The sequence below is a fragment of the Chelonoidis abingdonii genome, chromosome 25 (assembly GCF_003597395.2).
Source record: "Chelonoidis abingdonii isolate Lonesome George chromosome 25, CheloAbing_2.0, whole genome shotgun sequence".
NCBI lineage: Eukaryota > Metazoa > Chordata > Testudines > Testudinidae > Chelonoidis > Chelonoidis abingdonii.
In genome coordinates, this window is record NC_133793.1 from 12700430 (window position 1) to 12728276 (window position 27847).

The 27847-nt window shown below is 45.4% G+C and overlaps 1 protein-coding gene across 1 annotated transcript; it reads right to left on the minus strand.

Annotated features, from left to right (window-relative positions):
- Positions 1–2012: 2012 nt before the first annotated feature.
- On the minus strand, positions 2013–26154 carry MECR (mitochondrial trans-2-enoyl-CoA reductase). Its single transcript, XM_032802835.2, has 10 exons — positions 25971–26154; positions 15716–15813; positions 15281–15412; positions 11883–12026; positions 9736–9838; positions 8009–8111; positions 6717–6790; positions 5498–5558; positions 4299–4371; positions 2013–2976 (listed from the first exon to the last, which is right to left on the minus strand). Exons 1-10 carry the CDS (start codon positions 26117–26119, stop codon positions 2813–2815), a joined length of 1101 nt encoding a protein of 366 aa, XP_032658726.2. The 5' UTR covers positions 26120–26154; the 3' UTR covers positions 2013–2812.
- Between the last annotated feature and the right edge of the window lie 1693 nt (positions 26155–27847).

The following is a 27847-nucleotide window of genomic DNA, read 5'->3' on the forward strand; positions in this document are numbered from 1 at the left end:
CGTTAGGTCGATTTAAAAATGACTGCGTCCGCACAACCAACCCCGTTCCATCGACCTAAAGGGCTCTTAAAAATCAACTTCTGTACTCCTCCCCGACAAGGGGAGTACCACTAAAATTGACCTTGCTGGGTCGAATTTGGGATAGTGTAGATGCAAATCGATGGTATCAGCCTCTGGGAGTTATCCCAGAGTGCTCCATTGTGACTGCCCTGGACAGCACTTTGAACTCCAATGCACTAGCCAGGTACAAAGGAGAAGCCCCGGGAACTTTTGAATTTCATTTCCTGTTTGGTCAGTGTGGCAAACTCAGCAGCACAGGTGACCATGCAGTCCCCCCAAAATCGTAGAAACATTTTACACTCCCCCATCATCTCCGTCCCTGAGGTTATCGCAGATTAGAAGGTGAAAAAAAGCACTCGTGCTGACATGATTGCCGAGCTCATACAGTCCTCCTGCACTGATAGGGCACAGCTTAATGCATGGAGGCATTCAGTGAGCGCGAAGAGCAGAGGGCGGACACGATGCTGAGGCTAATGGGGGAACAAATGGACATGATGAAGCATCTGTTGGGGGAGCAAATGATTGTCTGCCATTGCATCACGGAGGGAGGGGCGACTGATGACTTGTACCCAAAACCACCGGCGACACTGTTTTTGCCCCATCAGACATTGGGAGCTTAACCCAGAATTCCAATGGGCAGCGGAGACTGCGGGAACCGTGGGATAGCTACCCACAGTGCACTGCTCCGTAAGTCGATGCTAGCCACGGTAGTGAGGACACGCTCCACTGACTTAATGCACTTATTGGGGACATACGCAATTGACTGTATAAAATCGATTTCTAAAAATCAACTTCTATAAAATTGACCTAATTTCATAGTGTAGACATACCCATAGAAAAACATCCAACCTTGATTTCAAAATTGCCAGAAATGGAGAATCCACCAATGGTTAATTACCCTCACTTCAAAGTTTGTACCTTATTGCTAGTCTGAATTTGTCCAGCTTCAGCTTCCAGCAGTTGGATCTTGTTACTCCTTCCTTTGATGAAGAGCCCTCTGTCATCAAATATTTGTTCCCCAAGCAGGTACTAACAAACTGATCAAAGTCACCCCTTAATCTTTTCTGTGTTGAGCTAAACAAACACAAGGAGCTCAATCCTTTAACCACTCCCCTGACTCTGAATTGCGGACCCCAGAACTGGACACAGGATTCCAGCAGCGATCGCACCAGTGCCAAATACAGAAGTAATACAACCTCTCTACTTGAGATCCCCCTCTTGACGTTATGTTCATAACATAATTGCCATACTGGATCAGAACACTAGTCAGTCTAGTTTCTAAGAGGGACTGGTATGAGAGGGGAGTGCAGGCGGTAGTTTTGATAATCCCAGCAGTGGATGACATAGTGTCAAAGTATCAGATCCTGAGCAATGAGAACTTCCATTCTGCAGCTTGCCAGGATAGCAGCACACAGATGGGAATTACTGGACTACTGAAACTGGCATCTCCTTCTCCCTGCTACAGCTTGTCAGGAACCAGCTTGCCTAATGAGACACACTAGGCACAGAAGAGGGGAGCATGTAACAATGTGATAGAAGGTTTACCATTTGTCCCTGGCCTTACAGTTCATTATCTGAGATCTCACTGAGGGGAAGAAAAAATAAAGTTCACTTGTGGGAAGGCAGAACCCTGTGTCATATTTTTAAAGCGAGCTTTGCACACGTTAGCCTGGAGGTAACCAAAGGCAGTGGCTATCAATGCCTGTCTGTTGATCATACCTCCTGGACTTTTGTTGTGGCCTGTGTGAACAAGCTGTAATGCAACCTCACAAAAGAGTTGGAATACTAACATTTGGAGACAACAGCATGACATTTTGAAGCAGTACAAAGTAAAATACTTGTGACAGTTTGTATTTCTGTCTGAAGCGCTGCAGAGGAACTAGATCTTATTACACAGCACAAACCCAGCTGATGGAGAAATACCCCAGGAAGAACACAGTCTCTCAAAATTCTAGCATTTATTCTGAACAATCATTGACATTTCAGTGGCCCATTTCACAATTCTTGCTCTTGGACGACAGGTTTGCAACACAATGTGAAGTGCCTTTATTTCAGCCGCAACTGCCTCAATATCAAACTACAGATGTAAGTTTCCCTAAGGATTGTACATGACAATATTGGTGTTAGGACACAATCTAGGACAATATTCAACATCTAGAGGAGTCCGTCATGGGAAGGAGCCCCAGAAACAGAAAAATAGAGGCTTCCTCACTTAAAGCTCACGCTGGGGCAGGCAAAATTTACAGTAAGGGTTGCATTAGTGATTTGTTGGGAGTCCCAGTGCCTTCCGATTTGGGTGGCTACACACAGCCAGAGCAGAGTACTTCTATTTGTGTCCTCCTTGACTGACTGATTTCACCAGCAACCAGCTGGAAGTTGATCAGCTTTGCTCCTACCCTAATTTTTAGGATTCCAGGAACTGCACCTTAGCCACCCTTAACTTTCTATTGCAAAGCAATTAATTTTAGCCAATGTGAAAATAGGATCCATCTCCAAAAGCAGAGATCTACTGTATGCTTCTGAGTCACGTATTAGCCTCAGATGTGATTGTTATGTCAACTTTGCCCACTTGAAACAATATTTTAGAGATTCTTCCTCTTCAACAGCTCTCTCCTGAAGACAGGATACATTGAAGCAAACATGCATGAAACCAGTTGTATTGTCTCCAATGGCGCCAGAACTGGCTGGGATTCAGCTCCCTCTTAAAAATCCTCTGGAAACAAAGGGCATATGATTGTCCATAGGAGCAGAATCACATGGTGAGTACCTGTTTAGATGAGACGAATGGCTTCATGGAGGCCTCCAGGGCAATTCGGTAGTCCTTCAGTGGGACCTGTGTGCAGGCTGGAGCAGTGAGCTGCCCCTTATGAACAAGATCACACAGGGTCCGAATCATCCCAGTCAATCTGTCTTTGTCTGCACGGGAAAGACAGAAGAGAGTAATCCTGCCCCTTCCAGAGCTGAGGGTGAACAAGACCCACAACGCCACCCAGAGGAAATGAGACAACTGACAAAACAAACAAAAAATGAGCTGGTCTTGGCTGCCCTGGCCACCTAGCAACACAACACAAGGGAGCAGAGTTCAGGTGCTAAACTCCCTGGGACAGCAGCTCAGGATAGGGGCAAACGATCTCAGTTTCTTCAGCAACTCCTTCCATACTGTTCAACACATGCAGCAGCATTCACTGATTTTGGAGGGAAATGCACCCAGTTTGTATGGCTGGTACAAGGCAGACGATCCCACAAGACTCCCTTGTACTGACTGCAGTGTTGCCAAATTGGACAACTGATTTGTTCGGTTGAGAGGGGAGACAGTCCCCTGTGACCATTCTGACCTTCGGGGTTATGCTACAGGTAGGTAGCTTAGCGTCCTGTTTGATGGCCTGCCCTGCTCACGACACTAGATGTTACCTGTCACTTGCACTGCAGCTTGGTCAGCAACCATCTGGCACACGCTGCTTTAAGCTCAAGGCTGTGTCTAGGTAGCTTCTGCCCAGTCCACACAGCCTCAAAGCAGGAAGGGCCTGAAACACGTTACATGCATAATGCCTGACTTTTTAAATTGCAAGTGCTGAGCAACATCAGAGTGGAGCTGAATAGATAGGCCTGGATCAGTCGCAATTGTTTAAACTCAACATTGTAGTTTATTGTGGTTTCCTGGCCAAATGGACTAACAGGTGCTGATGCCAAAGGCTGATCACAGATTCTGTGGGTTACACATGGGCTGTAGCTCAGGGGAATGATACAGCTTGTGTCTCCCTGGATTAATGAAGGAAACGCTCCGGGTCTAAACTTCTCACCAGCCTTCACCCACCTGTGCTTTTTGATGTCTAGAAACCCAGCTAGCAAAAAGATTTATCTGCTTTTCAGACGCTGAGTTTGAGGGCTGCTTTGCCAGTACTTGCCGAGAGGGCTCATGCTAAACTAAAAACTGGAGATTCTGCAGGATGTGTTCTGTGCTCTGTGTTTCTAGGACCTCCCTAAGAACTGGGATGAGAGAAGCATTATCTTGTTGTCCAGATTGGACAGGAAGCCAGGTACTCGAGTGCTAATTCTTGTTCTGACAATGACTTCTTCTGTGGCATTGGACCAATCGCTCCACCTCTGTGCCTCAGCCTACGCACCAACAGAAGCAGGGACAATGCTTACCTTCCTCAGGAGGAAGGGGGAACCTTAAGAGAACACATTAATACTTTCATAGATTTCCTATTTCCCCACTGAAATGACCTTCAACTTACTCTGGGCTTGGTCTTTCTTCCACTGGGTCATCCAAAACCCACGCAGCTTCACATCCTTAAAGATGAACGCACTCTGTAGAAACAAGGTGAGACACACCATGATTTTTAGGGAATCTGTTTACACTGGGCATTCTTCAGTTAGCATATTTCTGCTGCACACGGGCCATGGGAAAAGATTGTCCTCGTACAGCTGCTAACACACTTCACACGCTATTGCGAGTTTGACAGTCACTTTCTTGCTGCTATGAAGATCTGCAATTCTGCCTCCCTGCCAATGACTGCTGTCTTTAGAAGATCCTTAATTTGGGGCAAATTTACTCAGACAATGCAGATTTTTCTTTTTTTCTTTTTTTTTTTTACACACCAGCAGAATGTTAATCCTCTTCACAGTACAGTGGCTAGTAAATAGGAGATTAAAAACCAAGGGCTGGTTCCTTCCAAAATGAACACATTCTTGCCAGAGTTGTGATAACTGCAAACATGCATTGCCCATACAGTGCCTGTTTTGTGGCAAAAGAGGATTTCAGGCTCTCTGGCTGTCAATCTAGCACTAAATTTAAAAATTCACGTTCATAAAGTGTTTTGTGTTAGCAACGAGTCCCCACGACCAGTAGAGCTTTGAGAGGATACAGGACTAAGGTTAAGAACATTAAAGATTGTTCTGTCCTGGCAAGAGATGCCTTAGCTACTAACTCCAGGTCAGAGCAAGGATTGACACCGGGAAGATCTGCCCTATGGGTGCACCTTAGAGTGAAGACAACTTCTGCAATGAGGATTTGCCTGGCAGATGCTAAATAGCTGGGTCAGTGAGACACTGGGGTCAGTAACTTCATAAACACTGTCATGAGTATTGCAGACACCCTCCCAAACCCTGTAAACCAGAAACAGGCAAGAACCAGCTCATTCCTGCCACATTCTCAGTCAGTCAGAGACCATGGGGCATTGGTTCTGGTGCTCAAATGGCACAAGGAGGTAGTGTTGGAAGTCAAGCGCACACTTCATCCAGTCACTCCTAATGGTAGCGATGCCACTGCGTGGGAACTGAGGAGCTACAGGACAATATATAGATGTGGTGAAGCCAACCCCGTGGGGCAGCCAGTTGCTTGCAGTGTATGCTTTGGATGGAAAGTTTCAGTGCTGTGGAGTAAGGGCTGTGTGATATGAATATAGAGAACATGTCACAAGCATCTGTTACTTACCACAGGGACAGTCAAAGGCTGTTTTGCCATCCCACCATATGTAACCATGGTCCCCTTCTGTCTGTATGGAGAATCAGGTGTCAGGCAATTAATGATCTCTCCTAATAAGGGTCTTCAACCAGACCTGCTCTCCTCCTCCAATTCCGAACCCCTGCAGATACAGACACCCTCACACAGGCAGCTCTTTCAATTACTTTGTTACTTGCCCAACTTGCTTTCTAGCTTCCCCTCCTTCTCACAGGAACCATTAGCTGAAATGCTCACCTAGAGTTAATGGACCACTCCCACTGCTACAGCCCACCAAGACAAGGAGCAAGATACTACAGTGATTCCGACCTCATAGCTGGATGTGACCTTCCACTCTTACTAGTCTTTAAAAGTCTCTTATTGTGTGTCAATGGAGAGGAAACCTCTCTAGAGTGCTGTAAGGTCTTAGATTTCAGTTACTGTATCTTCTGAAAATCCCACCCCCCCTGCATTTTTAACAAGTGACCCGTTTAAGATAATTGGACCACTGTGATGATTTATTCTGGCCTCCGGCACAATGCAGGCCACAAAACCTCACCCACTCACTCCTGAAACAGACCCCTAACCTCTAGCTGAGTTACTGAAGTCCTCAAATCATGGTTTAACGACTTCATGTTACTTCATGCTACAGCCCACCATTTACACTGCTTGAAATGTGTAAGTGACCCTGTGCCCCACGCTGCAGAGGAAGAGGAAACCCCCAGGGTCTTTGCCAATCTGACCTGGGGGAAAATTCCTTTCAGACCCCAAATCTGGTGGTCAGTTAGACCCTGAGCATGTGGGAAAGACCCACCAGGTAGATACCTGGGAAAGAATTCTCTGTAGTAACTCTGAGCCCTCTCCATCTAGTGTCCCGTCTCCAACCATCCGGGGGGGGATTTGCTACTGGTAGTCACCTATGGGCCACATCCCCCTCCATACCATCCCCCTCCATAAACTTATCAAGTTCAGTCTTGAAGCCAGTCAGGCATTTGCCCCCACCACACCCCTTGGAATGCTGTTCCAGAACTTCACTCCCCTGATGGTTAGAAACCTTCGCCTAATATCGAGCCTGAACTTGTTAATGGCCAGTTTATATCCATTTATTCAACTGGTCCTGACCGCTGTCCCCAGTCTGGACAAACCAGTTCTTTGAACATGTACTTCTCCAAGTGCTAAACACAAGTCAAAGGAGGAAAACAGCTGAACTTACTGTATATGGCGCAGCATCTCAGTAGCACTTTTCCCTCCGACGCAATTGAGAGCTAACCGGGGCTTAGGGACTTTCTGGAAGAGTCAATGTTTTACAGACAAAAAAAAAAAAGATTCAACTCTTGCCCACCAAGCCAGATTTCTGTCCAGCAAGAAACACTGAGTAGCCATGTTCTGAATTCCAAGGTTACCTTCTCTTGGGGTCAGGACTCTGTCCGCCGAGAGAGACAAGTTCACGTGTTTTAGCCCCAAAGTTTGCTCAAACCGAGGGCAGGCCCAGAAACGTACCTACAGCCAGCTTTACCATCTGGGCACCACAGCAGAAATGAAAACCTGCCCAACACTGCGGGGACAGCCCCCAGAATCAGAGAGAGGAGTCCAAGGGAAACAATTCCCTGGGAGAACGAAGGCCCCACTAACTCTTCTGTCTGCATGTTAAACGGTGGTGTATATCAGAGCACAGATTCTAGATATCAGACATCTACATAGCCTCAGCTAGTCCATCTCTCTGCCAATGTGGGATTTCCCTTGTGGCACATGCTGCATTTCCACCCTGGTCACCTCAATTCCCACTTACAGTCGAAACAGAAGGGGCCCAAACATGGACAATTAAAGTAATTTGAGGTACAGAGACTTCTGTCTGAGGAGAGGCTGCAGCCTGGCACTGTGCAGTTTACAGAGGAAATAAGTCAGAGAGACAAGAGAAGATATAAAACAGCGAAAGATGTAGACGTGGTCAGACGCTCCAATTTATCCGCAGTATAGAAGAGCAAGGGGACATGCAATCGAACTAAAAAGCAACTTTAAAAATGATTAAAAGGAAACCGTTTATTATTTTACACCTATGGAACTCACCCCCATAGGATATTATTGAGACCAAGCTCCTAGCAGGTTTAATTGGCATTTAAATGGATTAATGAGAACACCTAGTTACATGAGAAGATAAAGTAAGGGATATACACTCCTGATTTACGGAATAAGGCGCTGATCCTCAAGATATTTATGCTCTTAGCTTCCACTGATTTCAATGAAGTTAGGTGCCAAATACCTTTGAAAATCTGGACCTAAAACAACTGCTCATCTGCCCAGGGGTTACGAAAGAGCTTCCTCTGGGGAAGTTTACTCCAGAGTTGTCCATAATAGGATTCTTGCACCTTTCCCTGCAGCATCTAGTTTTTCCACTACATTAGACAGACCACAGTCTGATCCAATACAGCTATTCAAAGGTTCCTGTATTGTCTTCGGATTCTGGGAATTAGCTTCCTCTTTCTGGAGAGCTCAGCATTACAATACCTTAAATAAGTCTTTCATCTCTGGCTTTCTCAGCATCTCTTCTGTGAGGACATGCTCTGCACCAAGGGACATCAGTCTGTCTACCACCTCTTGGAGATTGGGTCTGGGAAGGAAGGACAAAAAAAAAACAAGATTCGCAGAAATAACTAGCATGTTTCCCAAGCCAAGATGGACAGTTTCTATAAACTCTGATCTGTAACTTGTGACCCAGGATGAGCAAACTGGGCTCAGCTCAAACTTTGGGGAAGATGTTCCCTTCCAAAAGCAAGGCTCTTTGGGGGGTGAGGGGGGGAGGAGATTATCTCCTCCTTCCCTTGTCCTGTTATTAACTGACCAAGCCACTTCTGCCTCTGTCCCCTAGTTTCCTCCACTGGCTTCCTTGCTTTCTGTATCAGCTATAAGCCCCTCAGCCTCACCTTCAAGGCTCTACATGGTGCCATCCAACCTCCCTCTCTGCCCTCATCCCAGCCTTCACTGTCTACCCTCCAGCAACCGTCCTGAGAACTGCTCCTGGTGTCTCCTCCTCCCGCTCTGGTCTGCGCCTTCTTTCATGCTGCCTCTTCTGCATCCCACACACAGGTACCTGTCCTCTCCTAAATGCTTTCCTCTGCAAAGCTTCCTACCCTGAACTTGGATGCCGGCTCCAGCTGTTCCTGCATAAGATCTGCTGGCCCCTGAACACTCACCCACAAGCTCCAAACAGGGCTTATTGTCTGCTCAGAGTAAGAGCCAATTACCAATCACAGAGCAGGTCGCTGCTTCCCAGCTCAGTGCCTGGTTTACCACCACCAGCTGATGCTGCTCCACCAAACCAAACCACACCCCACTTTCCTACTTCCAGGCAAGAAAAATGGATGGGACCAGCAGCACTGTGAGGAAGGACAAGTCTCCTGAGCACGCCACAAAGTGGGAGTAGGCAGAATTAGCTTCTCCGAGGAGCCACCAGGTCCCTCTTCGTCTAGTCTCTCCTTATCCCATGTCCAGATCCACTAACGGTTCCCCCATCCACTGAGCCCTTTGGAACTGGCCAACCTTGGAGTTAAAAATCCCTCAGGATTAGCCAGCGTCAAGGGCTAGTCACGCCCTCTCCCAAAGGAATTTTAACACTCATCTTCGGAAGGGAGACATTTAATAACATTCGCTAATCACTGAACGGGCAGCCTCATTCAGAGAGGAAAGGGAAGCCCTGTTGTGAAGAACTCCATTGCTGGAGTGAATGAACGCCCCCCATTGCCCATTCAGACTCAAATATAGTCTTTCTATCAACATGAGGTATTGTCCAGTTTTACAGCACAGGTTCTCGGCCTCCTTTGGACTATGTGCAGACCGGAGACAAAAACTGATGCAGGTTCTGAGATGGTGATCCTGCTAACCTTTAACCTGTCTTCGCCCCACCTCTTTCTATGGCATAATTCCAGCAGGAGGGGTTCCCTCGTGTAGATTCATATCAGAGCAGTTAAAATGAAAAATTTGAGACAGACTGACAAACAAACATCTAAATGCAGCTACTCTTAATTGGCCACAACCCAACCTTTATTTTTTCAAGAGAGAATCCTCTCCCCTCCCACTGAGAATCTAACTCCGGCACATAGAGCAGAATGCAGGGTGAAAGGAAGGGGGAACTGAACAGTCCAGGATAAAGCAAAGAAGTTCTTCGATCAGAACAATTTTAACAAATGACCCAGTTTGTAAGAGTCTCTAAAAACTAGGGCCCACTGTACACGCACCTATCTCGGATCACATTGATTGTTTTGATGCCTAAAGCTGCTGCAATCTGAATAACCGCCTGTCCCACGCCACTGTTGGCTGCATTCTGGATGATGGAATCACCTGCAGCGAAATAAAGAAGCTCAAATCAGTTCTGGCTTGAAGCAAATTTAGTGCTGGAGAAAGGTGTGGAGACCTTCAGTCTTCAGGGCTGAGAATATGGTCAAGAACAGGGACAGCACAGACTGCTGCAAGGCAATCTTCCCTGATGCTGTCCCGTCAGCATGGCTCATCCTCATTCTGGCTGGCTAGTTCTAGGAGCGAGAAAATAACTCAACTGCTTTGATAGCCAATAAGTGAGACTGCTAAGTGCTAGCTACAGTCAACGGAGGTGGTGGTTTTTGATGCAGAGATGTTTCCAAGAGCTGAACTAAGACTCACCAACTTATTTCAGATAGTACCTCAGATGGGAACAACCATTCAGCCACTATGACCACATTTAAACTAATGAACTACAATTGAAAGGCTTAATTACTTCACAATACATTCATCTGAGAATTTCATTCACCTTAGGCACATTTACTAAGACTTTTTTGGAGTGGCTTTGATTTATTCCTGGGAACCTATTATAACCTGCTGCTTATTTCCTCTAGGCTTGCAAGGACTTGCATCTGACCTAGAACCCTGAAGGCACAAGATACTGATCATAAAATGTGGCTCTCATATCAAGTAATTCAGTCATTCATGGAAGATAGTTTCAGCAGTGGCTATTAGCCAGGATGGGCAGGGATGGGTGTCCCTGGTCTCTGTTTGCCAGAAGCTGGGAATGAGTGACAGGGGATGGATCACTTGGTGATTCGTTGTTCTGTTCATTCCCTCTGGGGCATCTGGCACTGGCCACTGGCGGAAGACAGGATACTGGGCTAGATGAACCTTTGGTCTGACCCAGTAGGGCCATTGTTATGTTCTTATTCAAGTACTTCGCAAACACTCATTTACCCTCAGCTGGCAAGCTCCTTGGGCAGAGGCTGTGATGGGGGTATCTAAACTCCACGCTGGCAACGATAGGCTTAAGGGGAACCAGAGAGCCCAGTTAACCCATTCTATGGCACCTGGAGGAGAGACGGGTACTGAAGGATTAGACCCAGCTGGGGAGAACCAGGCTGCATGGTTCCTAGAAAGAAAGGCTGCAGGAAAGAGGTAATTGGGCATTTCCTCTCTCTGGAAAAGGAACCATCGAGGGGTGTGCAGGAAGGAGCTTATAACCTGAAAGGAGAGAGAAGCCGGCGAGGGGACTCCAGGGAAGCTGCCCCAAAGGTCAGTAGCTCAAGATCAGCCATGCTACCAGAAATTAAACCCTCAGAGGCAGCATTTGTAATAAAGTGAGGAAGATGCAGAAACTGAGAGGCGGTGAAGATCCATGGAGGATTGGGCCTAGGGAGGGTGGAAGAGCTTGATGTCTTCAAACCACGATTTGAGGACTTTAATAACTCAGACATAGGTTAAGGGTTTGTTACAGGAATGGGTGGGTGAGATTCTGTGGCCTGCATTGTGCAGGAGGTCAGACTAGATGATCATAATGGTCCCTTCTGACCTTAAAGTCTATGAGTTTCTATTCCTTTGAGTGTGAACGCTGTTACGAAAGAGTGGGACTCAGTGTCACCTTCAGACCACCGAAGTCCGGAGAAGGCTGGTGAGGCAGAGGGGCTGCAATGCTGGATCTCACTAGGAGGAGGTACTCTCGGATAGCGAGCTATGACAGGGAACATATCTTCAGCTGTGTTTGGGCAGCATGCAGCACAATGCTGACCTGTCCCTAAGTGGGGCTCCCAGGTGCTACTGCAATATAAACAATAAATAACTCTGAATCATCAGGTAAGAAAACAGGTGCTGAGACTTGCCAGAGGTCATGCAGTCAGTGGCAGAGCTGGGGATAAATCCTGCAGTCTTATCTCCCAAACCCCAATTCTAACTACTCAATATCAATACTTTCCATACAGAAGAAGGTAGAATTTTGTTTATGCACCTGGATAAACTGTTAATTAGAAGGAATTTGTAAATTCTGTTAACTTGTTTAGGGCCAATATCTGGGCAGGGGATGTTCAACTGGAGTGTAAATATCAGTCACATGTTAGGAGAGTTACGCAGCACCGGTGAAGAGACATACCTGGCCCCAAGGTCTCAAAATCAGTCAGCATCCGATAGGCTGTGCAAGGGTTGACGCTTAAGGTGGCAGCACACAGCAAAGGGATGTCACGTGGGAGTTTCACCAGGGTTTCCTCGCTGAACACTGCATCTGTTCGCCACGTTCCTGGTTTAAAGGACAAGGCTTATTCAAGCTATAAGAAGTGTTAGAAAGATGCAGGCAAGTTGAGCAAGTAACTGCTTAGGCAAAAGTTTTCAGGCCCAATGAAGTTGGAGAGAGAAATGTGGCGAGGCATAGGCTAGGGAGGCAAGACTCCTGAATTGCAGTCCTGGTTTGGATACAGATTCCATTGGCTATGGGCAAGCCATTTGAAGCTTGATTTTCCAGGGGTGCTAATTAGCTATTTACATAGTTAATGTAAATCTCCAGGAAACGTGTATATCTTGTCTGGTGCGCACTGAACGAGGTAGGATGCTGCAGCTGCCTTTATTAGCTTGGCTAGCATAACTCATTCCTATTTAGAAATCTGTCCCTCCTGTGTAGTTTTTATTTTTATAAGTTGTATCTTCACTTACCTGCACCAAAGAAAAAATGAAAGTAGCCAAAGAACTAGTCCTCCCCCCCAAACCAGAAAGCTGCTTTAAAACATAACAGCGAACAGTTAAGGTTGCTAGTTAGCAATGATGCAACTACCTATCATTCAAAAACAAAAGTGGTAAAAAATAGGGTTTATGATAGACCAAGAAGTCAGGAAGAGGAGGAGGTGGACGAGGCAATTCTAGAACAATCAGTAGAAATATCCAAAACACAAGACCTGGTAGTAATGTTAGACATTAACTATGCAGACTTCTGTTGGAAAAGTAATGCAGCAAAACACAACGCTTCCAACAAGGTTTTGGAATGTACTGGGGATAACTTTTTGTTTCAGAACGTGAGGGAAGTAACCTGGGGGACAGCCATTTTAGATTTAATTCTGACCAACTGGGAGGAATTGATTGTGAATCTGAAGGTGGAAGGCAATTTGGGTGAAAGTGATCAAGAAATGATAGATTTTATGATTCTAAGGAAAGACAGGAGTGAGCAGCAGAATAAGGACTATGGACTTAAAACAAACAAACAAACAATCTTTAACAAACTCAGAATTGGTAGGTAGGTCCCATGGGAAGACTCAGGAAAAAGAAGTTCAGGAGAGTTGGCATATTCTTAGTGAGACAAAGGCACAACTGAAAATTATTCACTTTTGCCTACAAGTAATACTGTCTCCCATTATGGTTTATGCATGAGGGGTACACTTGATTCAGTAGAATCTTCTTAACTAGAACCCCTCAGTGGATTGTTTACCTTCCTGATTAAACAGAAAAGACATTTGAAATGAAACAGGCACAGAACGGATGGAATTGGCAAAAGGTGGCCAGAAAAGTCAGAGTGGCCCAGGAGACATTTGTTTGGAAAACCCCAACATTTTTACTGAAAGACTCTTAAGGAGACAACAGCAGCTAAACATAACAATAAACTTGTTTATAAGCATACTTGACAAGCCAAAGCCTTTACACAGGTGCAAAAGAGGGATAATGGCACTCACAAATGAAACTGCAGCTACTTCTGGGGAGGAATGTGATGTGGTAACTTTATTCAACAGGTCAGGATGCAAGTAAAAATCACCATATCCAGCTTATGCTATAGAAAGCAGAATTTAGAATGGAAAATGGTGCAAAAGTGTCCTGGGAACTTCATTTATCATGAATGGTCTTGACGTCTGATTTTATGTACTGACTTAAAATAACTTGTGCTAACTACTGAGTCACCAACACCACTCCTTGCAGCATCTGGATTTTCTCTGGCCAACTCTCCTTTATGCAGACCAGAACTGGCTCTATTTAGCTTTGAAATCGGATGAGATCACAGCCTGAGTCAGTATGGCTGCATCAAATAAAGAGTTCTAAATCCTTAATAGTATAAAATACAACAAGAACAGAGATTAAAGCAGTATAAAAACAGCTCTGAAATTGAGTGCCTTGTGCAACTCCACTGGCTTCACAGATGCTTCTCTTTGGAGACAATATAACCTATTACATTTGCAATTTGACTAATATGGTGCTAAATGGATTCCAACTGCTGCTTCCCTCGCCTGGAACATTCTCTAATGGAGTTTTTTGTGTGTGTTTTTTTAAAATCACATCCGATTACACGTAATTGCTGTAACTAAGCTGCATACATGACTGAGGCTGTACCAAGCTAAAACAGCACTTCAGAGAGTGACAAACTTGCTTTGGGACATCACATTATCTCCAGGTGTTTTAAGATCCCACAACCCTTCTGTTCAGAGTGTTAAAGTATGAGCTCATCAGGCATAGCACATGGGTGTAAGCTGCAGAGAAAGGATGGTTTGTGGTTAGGACAGTACACTAGGAAGATCCCAGCTCCACTATAAGCTTCCTATGAGACAAGGTGGGGGAGGGAATATCTTTTATTGGCCCAACTTCTGTTGGTGCGAGAGACCAGCTCTTGAGCTACACAGAGCTCTTCTGCAAGCCTGGGAATGGTACCCAGAGTGTCACAGCTAAATACAAGACCAAACAGATTGTTTAGCATAAGTAATTAGGAGACCATTCAAGGTGAAGTGAGTTGTTAACACCCCTGTAGTCACCGGACAAAAAAAGGAGGTTAGTGGGCTACCGATTGTTGTAGTAAACCATAAACTCAGTGTCTTTATCAAAACAATGATTTTTAGCATCTAGTTTATCTTCCTGTGTGACCTTGGACAAGGGACTACAGTGGATGATGGAGCTGTAGAGTCCCTCTGAAAACTCACTCTGTGCCTCAACTTGTCCCACTCTGAAGTGGGAATAATACTTCCCTACCTCATAGAGGTTTTGGAGGCTGGATTAAGGCCACATGAATACTCAGATTTCCAGGGATGGTTAGAAAAATGGCCTGCTTCAGACTTTATTTTAAACAAATGAAGTTTTCAAATATACAAAGCATAATTCGGATTCCTATACGAATAGAAATGTTTTTGTGACTATCTATCGCCAGTGAAAACAGGTGTGTGTTTGAGTTTAAACATCTGTGGCTAAGCGGTTGCTTGTTGCAATCCTACCCAGAGCATATAAACAATGGTCTAATAGTTAGAGCCGGGGAACGCAAACCAGAAATCCTAGGTTCTAGACTCAGCTCTGCTCTGTGACTGATTCATCGGGCTAAGTCTTTATCTCACCATGCCTCACTTCTCCCCTGGGTCTATCTTTAAAGAGAGATACTTATCTATCTCACTAACATTTGTGAAATGCTTTGAGATCTATAGATGGGCGACGCCAGAGAGAGGCCGATGGACAGATGCTCAGCTGGAATGAACTGGCCTAGCTCCACAAAATCAACAGAACTATGACTATTTATGAGGATTTATGTAAAAACCTCACCAAGTTCCGCATCTGCTGGGACAACCCAATCCCCAGGCTTCAGAGAAGTCACATGACTGCCAACTTCCACCACTTGTCCAACGCCTTCATTCCCTCCTACTGCAGGCAAGTCAGGGAGGAGGGCATAAGTTCCTGTAAGAGGAGGAGAAATATCACAGCATTTTTTTTAGAAAAAGGAAGAAACTGCAAACTGTTCTCTCAACTTCTGTTCTCTAAGGCCTGGTTCTACACCCCTGCAGCTCTGGAATCCAGCCCTAACTCCTGTATAAAAATTCCCTAGGGGACATCAATAAAGTTTTGACAGTCGGTTTGTGTAATTACTCATCTGACAATACGTGGCTAATCAATAGGTATTCCACACGCATTTCAGAAATGGAAGGAAAAAGCAGCTGTTTGTAAGCAAAAAGTCAATTCAACCAGAGAAACCGAGGTTACCTTGGATCATGTTGATGTCTGCTGGATTGATAGGGGCTGCCAGCATCTTCACGTGAACCCCAGAATGGCCTAGCTCAGCTCGCTCTAGATCCTTTAGTCTAAACAAAGAAATATACAAGTGTTACTACCACTGATTATTGTATAACGAGTGTTCTTGGCGCAAAGTGTATCCTAGAACAAAGACCATCCCATTACATCGCTCCATAGCTTGCATGGCAGATTAAACTTATATTATGCAGCAAGGAGCCCCCAATTATGCAGTATTGCCTTCCCCAAGCCTACAATGCTCCCTAGGCTAATCAGCACAGCTCCACTTTCCTTCCCCTTTTGGAAGGAAAGACTTGAATTCCTGATCCACCAATCCACCCCAATATCTGCTAGGTATCAGGGTAGCCGTGTTAGTCTGTAGCCACAAAAACAACAAGGAGTCCGGTGGCACCTTAAAGACTAACAGATTTATTAGGACATAAGCTTTTGTGGGTAAAAAACCACTTTAGGCATAAGCTTTTGTGGGTAAGTGGTTTTTTACCCACAAAAGATTATGTCCTAATAAATCTGTTAGTCTTTAAGGTGCCACTGGACTCCTTGTTGTTAGTATCTGCTAGTACTGCCAAGAACAAGCACATTGGTTTGTTTCTCCTGAGAATGAGCAGTGACTGTGTTCATACCTCTCCGACATGACTGGAGTGGTCCATACCTCTCAGAGAGATTGCCAGGAAAGAACCTGAAAAGTTGTTTGCAGTGGTGGGCATTTTTTTAAAAGGAAAGTTTAGGACTTTTCTGCATGGGGAAGAGGTTTTCAGTATAAATTAAGGTGTGAATTTAAACCAATATAATTATACCTGTATAACTTCCTACGTGAAAACTCATACTGGAATACAAGTGCGTTTTTGCAATTTAGATTATGTTGCTTAGAAAGGGGTTTAAGTTCATCGAAAAAAAAGCCACTCTTATACCAGAAAAAGTGTCCACATTGGGTGTGTGTGTTATACCTGTATAAATGAAAACTTTCCCATGTAGGCAAAGCCTTGGATACTGCAGCCACATAACTGTACAGGTGAACCTACTGGCATTACAGAGTCACACAACATACAGAAGTATTGGCAAGGTGTGAAAAGATGCTTTCAGATGAGATGCAAGCCATGTTAGATACACACAGGAGAGTGACTCCAGAAAGCAGGAGCTATAAAGGCAGCTCTTGCACCAATAGCAGTGAGATAATGGAAGGAGAGACAGAAGCCCAGGGCTAAATTACTGCAGATGGGTCAGCTGGAGCAAGCTCATTAAAGGTTTTACAAATTAGGGCTTTTTTTTTTTTTTTTTTAAACTACCTGTGAACTGAATCAAGCGTTAAGGGAGTTGAAGAGAGTCTAATGTGGACCTTGCACGTGGGCTGCCAATTTTAAGAACTTTAGCTATGATCACGTCCTGTTCGGTGTGTGTCATCAGAAGCAATAAATTGAATTCTCTTCACAGCTTGTCCTGAGCTGGCAAAAATTTTTCCCTCCATTTAAGTTGCACAGCTAATGTCTAGATAAATCTGAGTTTTCAATTAAACAGCAAGATGTACTTGTTAGAAGGCTTTTAGCACTTAGGAATTTGCATCCTGTAATCATGCATTTTAAAGAGGGGACTGAGCGTGAAACAGTGCATTAAAGCAGTGGTTCTCAACCAGGGGTACCCCATGGAGACACAGAGCTCTTTCAGGGCGTACATCAACTCAGGAAGATATTTGCCTAGTTTTACAACAGGCTACATAAAAAGCACCAGTTAAGTCAGTACAAACTAAAATTTCATACAGACAATGACTCGTTTACACTACTCCACACAGTATACACTGAAATGTAAGTATAGTATTTATTTACCAGTTGATTTATTTTATAGTTATATGGTAAAAAAAATGAGAAAGGAAGCAACTGTTCAGTAATAGTGAGGCTGTGACACTTTTGTATTTTTATGTCTGATTTTGTAAGCAAGTGGTTTTTAAGTGAGTCATAACTTGGGGGCACGCAAGAGAAGTCAGTTTCCTGAAAGGGGTACAATAGTCTGGAACGGTTCAGAGCCACAACATGAATGCATTCGTAGAGACCTGGGCTCATAGTCTGAGTGGGTTACAAATGAAACAAGAGTTTGCCTTCAAAGCCATTTGTCCACACTGGGTCAACCCTCTCCCCCCGGTGTAACCAGCTAGTTACACCAGAGGTGACTGTGGCCCAATTCTGTCATGGACAGTTGGCTCCTCCAGAGCCGCCCAGGCCTAGCATGGATCTTGGTCAAAAAAGGGAGGGAGCAGGATTCTCAATGCAAACTCAAATCCTTGAGGCAGGATCCCCAGGACATAAGTCCAACAGACTCATTCTTCTGACTTCGCTGCGCTCTCCCCTCTCCCTTGGCTCAAGCCTTGTTTGAGACCTGCATGGTGAGCAGGCTCAAGGAGTCACCTGAAGATGGACATGCATTTTAAATCTTTCACAAGGTATCAGATACAACTGTTCAAAGGTTAGCAGGAGATTTAAATGTTCCCAAGGAAAGAATATTTAGCAGCTGCATAGCACTGTGTTCAACACAATAACAGTAATGAATATATTCTCACAGCACCCCATTGAGGGAACTTATCCCCATTTTGCAGATGGGAAAATTGAGGCACGGATGTTAAGCGACTTGTTAAGTGGTAACTCCAGGATTAGAACTAGGGTGACCGGACAGCAAGTATGAAAAAATCAGGATGGAGGCGGGGGATAATCGGCATCTATACAAGACGAAGCCCCAAATATCAGGACTGTCCCTATAAAATCGGGATATCTGGTCACCCTAATTAGAATACAGGAGCTCCTGGCATCCAGCACAATGCTGGTTTCACCGAACCATGCTATCCCAAGTCAGAACTGCGCAAAGCCAGCTGAGCTCAACTAAGGTCAACAGAAAGAGAGATACATAGGCAGAGTTAAGGGAGATATAGGGATGGCTAGGGCTGGAACTGCAGGTGGCTATGGGGGTCAAGAATGAAGAGAGCTGGTATGGGGAAACCATGCAGATCATTCAGTCCCCAAGGCAATTATCCCCACAGAGTCACAAGGATAAGTTAATTCACAAATTAAAACATTTACTGAAGGGATACAATTCTGCAATACACAACAGCCGCCGCAGGCAGAGGGGACAGCTTTGAATTTTCTAGTCTTTGTGGGTTCAGTCAGACTCCTAAAATTTTGTCTACAGAGGAGAAATGGTGGCAAATTTGTGTAGACAAGGTAGCTTTAGTGTTAATATTAACAGATTCTTTATATGCTTAGCGTCTATACAAAGAGTGTACAGGCAGCTGCTGGTGCGAATGCGGACCTGAATTACTGGAATTAGGTTTGACATGATGCTATTTCAACAGAATTGTTAAGGCTCTTCCATTGAAGCTATAATGACTCCATTCAAAGCTGTAAGATCCCAGTGATTTAAATCAACAGATCATGGACAGAATGGCTCATTTACAGCCATTAGTGTCAACGGGAACGTATGCACGCACAGTAAGAACATATATCAAAGTCGGTCTGGATAAAGGTAGCGGGAGTCCTGCACAGCATCTGTGCCACACTCAGAGTGATTTTATTGCTTGGCTCTGCTGGGAATTACATATCTGTTTGGAGTTAATTGGTACACTGTATCTATCACCCTTGTGGGATGCTGTGCATGGCTGTTATGTGCACAATATAGTTTCCACATAGTTTATTTTACCTGCCTTGCTAAATGGCAAATGTTTCCGTTTCTGTCTTTTCCTCCTCACTGCGGCTTCAGTTCTACTCCTTTCCCTCATTTTATGGAGATAGTGAAACAAGAGTCTTTAAAAAGGGGGCACTTATTGTACCTCTATCCCAGCTTTCCTTGAGCAAAACTCCCACTGAAGTCAATGGAAGTCCCGAGAGTGCAAAGAATTCAGGATCAGAACTGGCACATACACAGGGACACGTATTTTAGTTGGGACACTGGAGGAGGGGTCATGGCAAAGAGCAGCAGTTTGCTTTTATGTGACTGTTTTGTAACTGTCTATGCTCAAGGCAACATTTTCTCAACAGGAAAAATCAAGTTTTTGAAAATACATTTGCTGCATATGCACCCTTGCTGCCCTTTAAAATGGAATATTTTGACTATTTAATTTCTTTGACGTTTCCTTGGGCTCTGACCCACATTATAGATTAAAGGTCTGCATAAAAGTCAAAGGCCATTATATTATGATCCAATATGCTAAGTAAGAGAGAAAATGACAGCTACAAAAGTAGGTGGGACATGATGCACATCCTTCCAGTTTGTCTGATAAGCTGGAAACATCCACCATAGCACCTTCCTTCTGAGGATTTCAAAGCATCATTAAATATTAAGCTTCACAACATCCCTGGAAGGTTAAGTGTTTTGCCAGTGTTTCCATAACAAGGCTATGAGAGATAATGGAAAAGATCACAACTGATTCAATCATATTATTTAAGCTCAAATCACATTTCCTCTTAAATCAGCAGCTGGCATCTCAAAACAGACCTTCTACGCCACAACTAGAATCACGCCGTCTAACCAGATTCTGACACGTTTATAATGAACAAGGCCCGGCACACTTGTGTGCTAAACCAGGTTGGTATGTCCACGATTAAGTTTCACACGCTTATTTGCATCCCTAAGTTTGGGGAAACCTGGGAAATCAGAATCTAGAAATCAGCTGCCAGTGCCAGGAGCAAAGGATTGGGGTGTTGCCCCTCCCACAATATCGTGCAGCCATTGTGGGATGCAGACATCCTAGCTAAACTTATTACAGACTGGTCCTAGATATACAGGGAATCCCATTAGAAGCCAGTAGAGAAATCATCCTGTGAGAGCCCTTAATCTAAAATTCAGTCTGGAGCAATATTTTACAATTAATTTATAACTCTCCTGAAAAAATAGGTTTATAATGGAAATGCTGTCAGCTGATAATTACAACAGTACTAGCAGAACATTGCTATAATCACCCAACTTTGGCATTATTATGACATCTAGCTGAATAATGGTCACTAGCCTTAACTAACCAGGAAATGGTGTAAGAAATCCATTGCTTAATCTAGGAAATGTTGGTTGCATATTTCACTGATAACATTGCACTTGCTTTGGTGTCAGGAGGAAGTTGCATATCGTAGCAGCACTGGCACTTTCAGAAAGCAGGACAGGATTTGGAAAAATAGAGAGCCAGATCATCATTAGGCAAAATTTACTCTTATGCAAGAAGCAGGGGAAAACGCTTGTTCGATAACTTCTTCTTTCCTCTCTTTGTTTCAGGGTATGTTTACCCAGAGGGTGTGAAACATGTTTTAGCTCAAATCCCTTACGAGCCATACAAAATGCCCTTGGATACGTACCTATATGTCCCCAGAACACACACTTGCTGGGTCATCTAGGGATACAGGTACAAGTGCACAAGTCTAGGATGTTTTCTCCAACACCACTTAGAGCATAAAGACTGGACCCAGAATTCTCAAGGATCACAGCTTCCGGGCATTTAGGGCATGCTAGACACCTGCAACTGCCATTGACTTCAGTGAGAGCTGAAGATGCTCAGCAAACCCCTGGACCAAGCAGAACGTGAAGCACTTTCATACATTTAAGCAGAAGAGAAAAAAAAAAAAGTCAATCCCCAAGCTCTAAGATACCAGAGAAAAGTGCCCTTTCTTTGTAAAATGTAACTAAGTGATGAGGACTTGCTTTCAGTCTAAAGATTTCTTCCCTTCCAAAGGCCACATTCTAGTAGATTTTACCATACATCCAAGTTTAACCCTCTCTCCTCAAAACATAATCTCCAGCTTGCAGTTTTCGAAGCCAAAGCTAGTATTACAAATAAGCAATTAAGTTCTCACTTAAAATAATATTTATTTCACTACGGTTCAAGGAGTTTTGGTTTGAAAATACAGCAGCTGGTTTAACATCATCTTTTTAAGTCTAGCTGAAAGTTATTCTGGCTTAAGTGTCTTATAAATGAAAGTTTGATTAGCCTCCTTTTCCTTCTGGGGGAAGGGGGTTCTGAATCATCACACCTACTGGTGTTATATCTGACAAGGGAGACTTTTAGTGTCAGATCTACTTAACACAAACAGTTCCTGTCTAGGTACTCGAAAGATTTTAGTAGGCAGCTAGTCTTAGATGGAACCAAAAAAAAAAAAAAAAAAAAACCTTTTTAGCTAAAAACAATGATTTAGGGAGATTCAGCCTCCCATGGCAGATCAGACACAATACTGGCTTTATACTCAGGGGCCAGAACTGCTCCGATACTCTACTTGCACAAGGAGAGGATGTGATCAGCAATGGTTTGATAGACATGGTTGCTGTTTTCATGTTTAAAGTGTTCAACGTTCCCCCTTCACCAAAAAGAATATAGAGCATTTTAAGGAAGCCAATTAAAATCTTGATGCTCAAGGGCCTAATGCCAACATTTAAAGCCTCAGTAGGGTTAAAAAGTATAAGCGTGGCCTACAGTACAAAGTTTTGACAGCAAAGCTATGTCAGCGAGGAACATGGAAAGAAAAATCCTTTCCTCCCCCGAAACCAACAGAGTGATGCTGACAAAAGCCCGTGTGTATATGCAGTTGTCCTAGCTAAGGAGCCCTTGTGCTGACATAGCTTATGTTGTTTGCAGAGGTGATTTAACTATGCTGGCAAGGGAACTCCTTTAGCAGCAAAAGCACTCCCTGAGTTAGCGTAAGCTGCATCTCCACTAGCGGGCTTCGCCAGCATAGCTACGCCATCCAAAGCATCTGTAGTGCAGACAAGCCCTTACGCCAACTGCGCCACTGCATTCATGCCATGTGCTCACAGCACCAGTCATTTTGGAGGTGGGGGATGATGTCTAAGCACCCGCTTCTCCCAGTATTTTCCACTGCTGTTGGGAGTCAGGGACCTTCAGCAGGCGCTACTGGAGAGGACACTGCTGGGAACCAAGGGACAGCATGTGGGGTGGGGGAAGAGTCATAAAGATCATATAAAAACCTTGCAAAGATGTTTCTTAAACTGCCTCCCTCTCCCGTTTGAAGTGAAGACAGGAGCACTCATTAAGACGTATGCGTCAGCCATAAACTGAATCAAACATGCATACCATCCACCGGGACAGATTGAGTCATACTGTCACACCAGGTGAGAAGCAGTAAGATTAATATACCGGTTATAACTGCTCTCTACTGGATAGAATACATTGGATCTGCTTCAGTGTCTCGGTTCCCCCTACTGACTATTGACACCATTCACTGGCTAACTCGTCTGTGTGTTGTCATATGACAACTGGTGTGTACGTGTACAGCCATGGATTGTTCTGAAGTACAACTGGGACACAGAATCTGCGCTTTCTTTCCCTGGGGCAAGCGCTCACTTTGTGGTCTGGAGGTAATACATAACTAGACATAGTAATGCTGATTCCTTCACATTGCCCACATCTTGAATTCCCCGGAGAAATAGAGGAAAAAATCAAGGTCATAATTTAAAAAGCTGTAAAGTTGCCAGTATGCACACGCTGTTCAAAATCATCAATAATAAAATCTAACTAAAAACAGCACAAATACTGACATCTTCAAATGGAGTTATAACTCTTGCTAGAGCCCAAAATATTACATTAAAAAGTGGTGCCAAGTATCACGGGGTACCCTTGTTAGTCTGTAGCCACAAAAACAACGAGGAGGACATAAGCTTTCGTGGGTAAAAAACCACTTACCCACGAAAGCTTATGCCCAAATAAATCTGTTAGTCTTTAAGGTGCCACTGGATTACTCGTTTTTATTAAAATGTGGGACTCTCAGAGGGCAGAATAAACTCCTAGTGAAAATCAATTATATAATTTGGCAGTTGGCTTATACTACAAGTACCTATCCTATCTCCTAGAACTGGAAAGGACCCTGAAAAGTCATCGAGTCCAGCCCCCTGCCTTCACTTGCAGGACCAAGTACTGATTTTGCCCCAGATCCCTAAGTGGCCCCCTCAAGGACTGAACTCACAACCCTGGGTTTAGCAAGCCTGTTTTTAGTTTTTGTTTCCAACTGACTCAGTAATATATTACTAGCCTCACTCAGCTAAAGATATGACAAGAATCAATATTCAGTCCATAGCTTCAGCTTCACAGCATCCAACTCCACCAAATGCTTAACTGTGGGAAATAAAGATTCCCTAGCCAAGTGTGAATGGTCTAAGAGTTTTGAAAATGAATCAGATGAGCCACCAGTGCCAAGTGAGACTTACGCATATATTGACCATGCAACGATTGTGCAAACTTTAGACATACAGTCATCTTGCAAAATTACATCCGCCTAAAAATGTTGCATTAACAAACACCACTTAAAATCATGGCAGTGGAAAGTTAGCAAAGATTTGTCTTTTTTTTCCCCCAGTTGATTTACTTTAGGCATTTGGCAGCACTTTGTGTAAGGTCTGTTTCATTCATATAGCCCAGTGGTTTTCAATCTGTGTTCCACACACCCCTGGGGGTCCATGCACTATGTCTAAGGGGTCTGCAAAAGGTTGCTGTTACCACAGAACCGTGGTTTTCAACCTGTGGTCTGCAGACCCCTGGGGGTCTGCAGACTATGTCTAAGATTTCCAAAGGGGTCCACATAGAATCATAGAATATTAGGGCTGGAAGAGACCTCAGGAGGTCATCTAGTCCAACCCCAAACTCAAAGCAGGACCAACTACATCCCAGCCAGGACTTTGTCAAGACAGGCCATTTGAGATTTTTTAGGGGTCTGCAAATTTAAAAAAAGGTTGAAAGCCACTGATCTAGCCCAGTCTATTTCACTGTTGCTGACCCTTACAAACATAATCAGGAGCAAAAAATCTCCATTTTACATTTCTTTAAAGAAACTTATATAGTTTTCCTGAAATTTTTTTTATAAAGGGGACTTGATCAGAATCTGTGATTTTTTCAGTTTGGACCTGACAGCACATCGTTACTTAACCATGACAGTACTGGAGGTGGTAACACGCATATTACAGAAAATACAGTAATAGTGTGAGTGATCAAGGTCACTTAGCTATAGAAGTCAAAGAGTTTCAGCTTCGTCCTCTAGCTAGTGCACTCAGCATCTCCCCGATTTCCAGAGGGGAACCATGCCAAATGTCAGCCACAAGAGCAGCAGGCCAGATCCCTGTCTCAGTGAAGTCACTGGCGTTACCCCACATTCACCGCAGCATAAGTGAGATGGGTCTCTAGTCCTACACAGGCTCCACAGTACCACGGGCCTTTCCCATCTCTCAGATCCAACCCACATTTGGAACAGGGGCCTTGATGCTGGGATTTGAGGAGCTAGCATGTGCACATCCTTGAAACTTCATGTTCCAGAGGAGGCTTGGTACAAAGCATTTGCAGTGGCCCTGGCACCATCACACCCCGGCTGGGAGTGCAACGGGGTAGCCATGGCATTAGTCAGCAGGTCTCTTACTGCATCTTCTTCTGCTAGGGCAATGGGGGCCACGCAGCAGGGCACAGGTGCTCAATGAGGACCCTTTCCCCTGAGCCACCCCCCTGCTCCACTCTACAGGGGAAAGGCAGGAGACCAGCCCACACTGCCAAACCAGCCATTTTGCTAAATATAACCCCCAACACAAGACCCCCCTCTACCCACCCGCCTGCCCCCCCACACCTCCTCCAACCCTGCCCAGGAGCCCCCTCTACCACCTGCCCCCCACAGGGTGACCAGCCAGCAAGTGTGAAAAATCAGGATGGGGGGGGTGATAGGCGCCTATAGAAGAAAAAGCCCCCAAAATCAGGACTGTCCCTATAAAATCAGGACATCTGGTCACTCTAGCCTCCCAGCATGTCCCTCACCTACCTCTTCCAGCCCTGTCTCCCAACCCAGGATCCCCCTCTACCCACCTGCCTCCTCCAGCCCTGCCTGAAAGACCCCTTTACTCCCTGCCCCCCAGCAACCTCCTCCCAGGCCTGCCCCCCAACCCAGGATCCCTCTCTACCCACCTGCCTACCTCCCCACCTGCCTCCTCCAGCCCTGCCTGAAAGACCCCTTTACTCCCTGCCCCCCAGCAACCTCCTCCCAGGCCTGCCCCCCAACCCAGGATCCCTCTCTACCCACCTGTCTATCTCCTCACCTGCCTCCTCCAGCCCTGCTATACCCCTGCCTGCCTGGAGCCCTCACACCCTGCATCCCAAAACTTACCCCCCCAGCCCTGCCCCTCAGCCTGAGAGCCCCCTCTACACCCTGCCTGCCCCCCAGCCCTGCCCCCGACCCGCGATCCCCCCCGCCCAGCCCGCCCTTACTGTAGGACCCGAGCCGGCTCCCCGTGCTGCGCATAGACCAGCGCCTGGGAGCGGGCCGGGGCCGCCGCCACAGCTGCCCGGGGGCGCACGAAGGTGCCCAGGAGGGGCCGAGTCCCGCGGACCAACCCCAGCCCCTTCGCCAGCCGCATCCTGCAGCCCGCAGCCGGCTCTGCCAGGCGGTCGCTGCAATGCGCGTCACAGCCGGGAGCCCCGCCCACTGCCCGGGAGACCCCGCCCCTCGCCCCTCGCCCCAGCTAGCCCCGCCCGCTTCCCGGGAGACCCCGCCCCCCACTCCAGATAGCCCCGCCCACTTCCCGGGAGACCCCGCCCCTCGGTCCAGGGGTCACAAACCCCTCTCTAGGCCATAGCGAGGAGGTGTCTTCCGAAAGCTCGCTCGCATTTCTGAATCCAGTGCCATCAAAGATATAAAGAAAACCACTTTGCTTCTGTCATGTGTCTATGCACCTCATTGCACCAATTTTTCATCCGACTCCTGCAAAGGCACAGTAGGAGATCATTCCCAGGGCACCTCTAAAAGAGCTGATCTCTGCCCCTGCAGTAATTTGATTCCACACAGCCCCATCCATCATGTGAACCAGGCAAAATATTTTTATTTGGATGGTATTTCTTAAGCCTTGCTGTCAATGTAAGCTTCGTTTTAAGATGTTCCCTCCCTTTCTAACAAAAATACTTGATTCTTTTCTTGTATCTTCTAGCTGAGGATTCCAATACACTTTACAAACATGAAGTAAGCCTTATAACTCTCCTTTGAAGCAGGTAAATCTTATTACTTCAATTTTACAGCAGGGAAAACTTAGGCACGATGACTTGGCTAACGTCACACCACAAGTTAGTAGCAGAGCTGTGTACAGAACCCAGATCTCCTGTGCTGTAACCACCAGACCTGCCTGCCTGCCTCCCATGCAGCTGGTGGTACCAAACACTGGTGTATAGTCCAGTGCTGGTACTTCAAGCTGTCGCCAGTATTGCTGGTAATTGACTGGTTCTTTGCAATCCCACTAGGCCCCAAACTGGAGGTCGTACTCAGTTTCTAATTAGTTTATACTCAGACAAAACTCCCACTAAAGAGGAGTTTGCCCAAGGAAAAACTGACTGACTTTTGGGTCCAATGATCTGCTCTCCCAATATTTTCTGGGATGCTTCCCATTCAGTAATTGTGGATTTGAACCCACTATGCATCTTGAAAGGCTCCAAATCAGTCTGGGTAACCCTGGTGGGCTCTGGGGTTGGAGTGCACACAGACGAATAACAGGCAAATAGCAACTACACCCTGGAGTCTCTAGAAGGTTGGCTCTGAATTCAGCATTAAGCAAGGATGTTGTTGGAGGCACAGAAACAGACCGGCACAAAGGCATAACAAGCTGCAAGAGATCCTTGTTTTCAGGGGAAGCGGGGACAACTGGGGAGAGGAACAGAGCCAAGAAAGATATTGGCCTTAGAAAGGGCATAAGGAGGTTGCTGGCTGGTACGAATGAGCTGATGTGGTTGCCTGAAAAGCCAGAGCTTGGAGGAACAGAACTGAGAGCAATCAGAAAAGTCTCAAAGGGAAATTGATCTTTGGGAGACTTGGCTTGTCAAGGAAATTGATCTGCTACCTTCCCAGCCAATGTTTCACCGGGGGATCATACCTCTTCAAAAACCAGAGCAGCCATGCTCCAACCCAGCCAAGTTTCAGATCTTTCCTGGCTCTTTCATTTTTTAATTGGATAGTGCCAGGAACGCCTCTGTTACGTGCCTGAGAGCTCTGCAAGGACGAGGCCCACACACACTGTGAGTGATTTGGCTTTAATGAAGGTTAAGTGACACACCCGCAATGGGGACTTCACACGTTGCTGTCACAAAGACGGGGGAGCAAA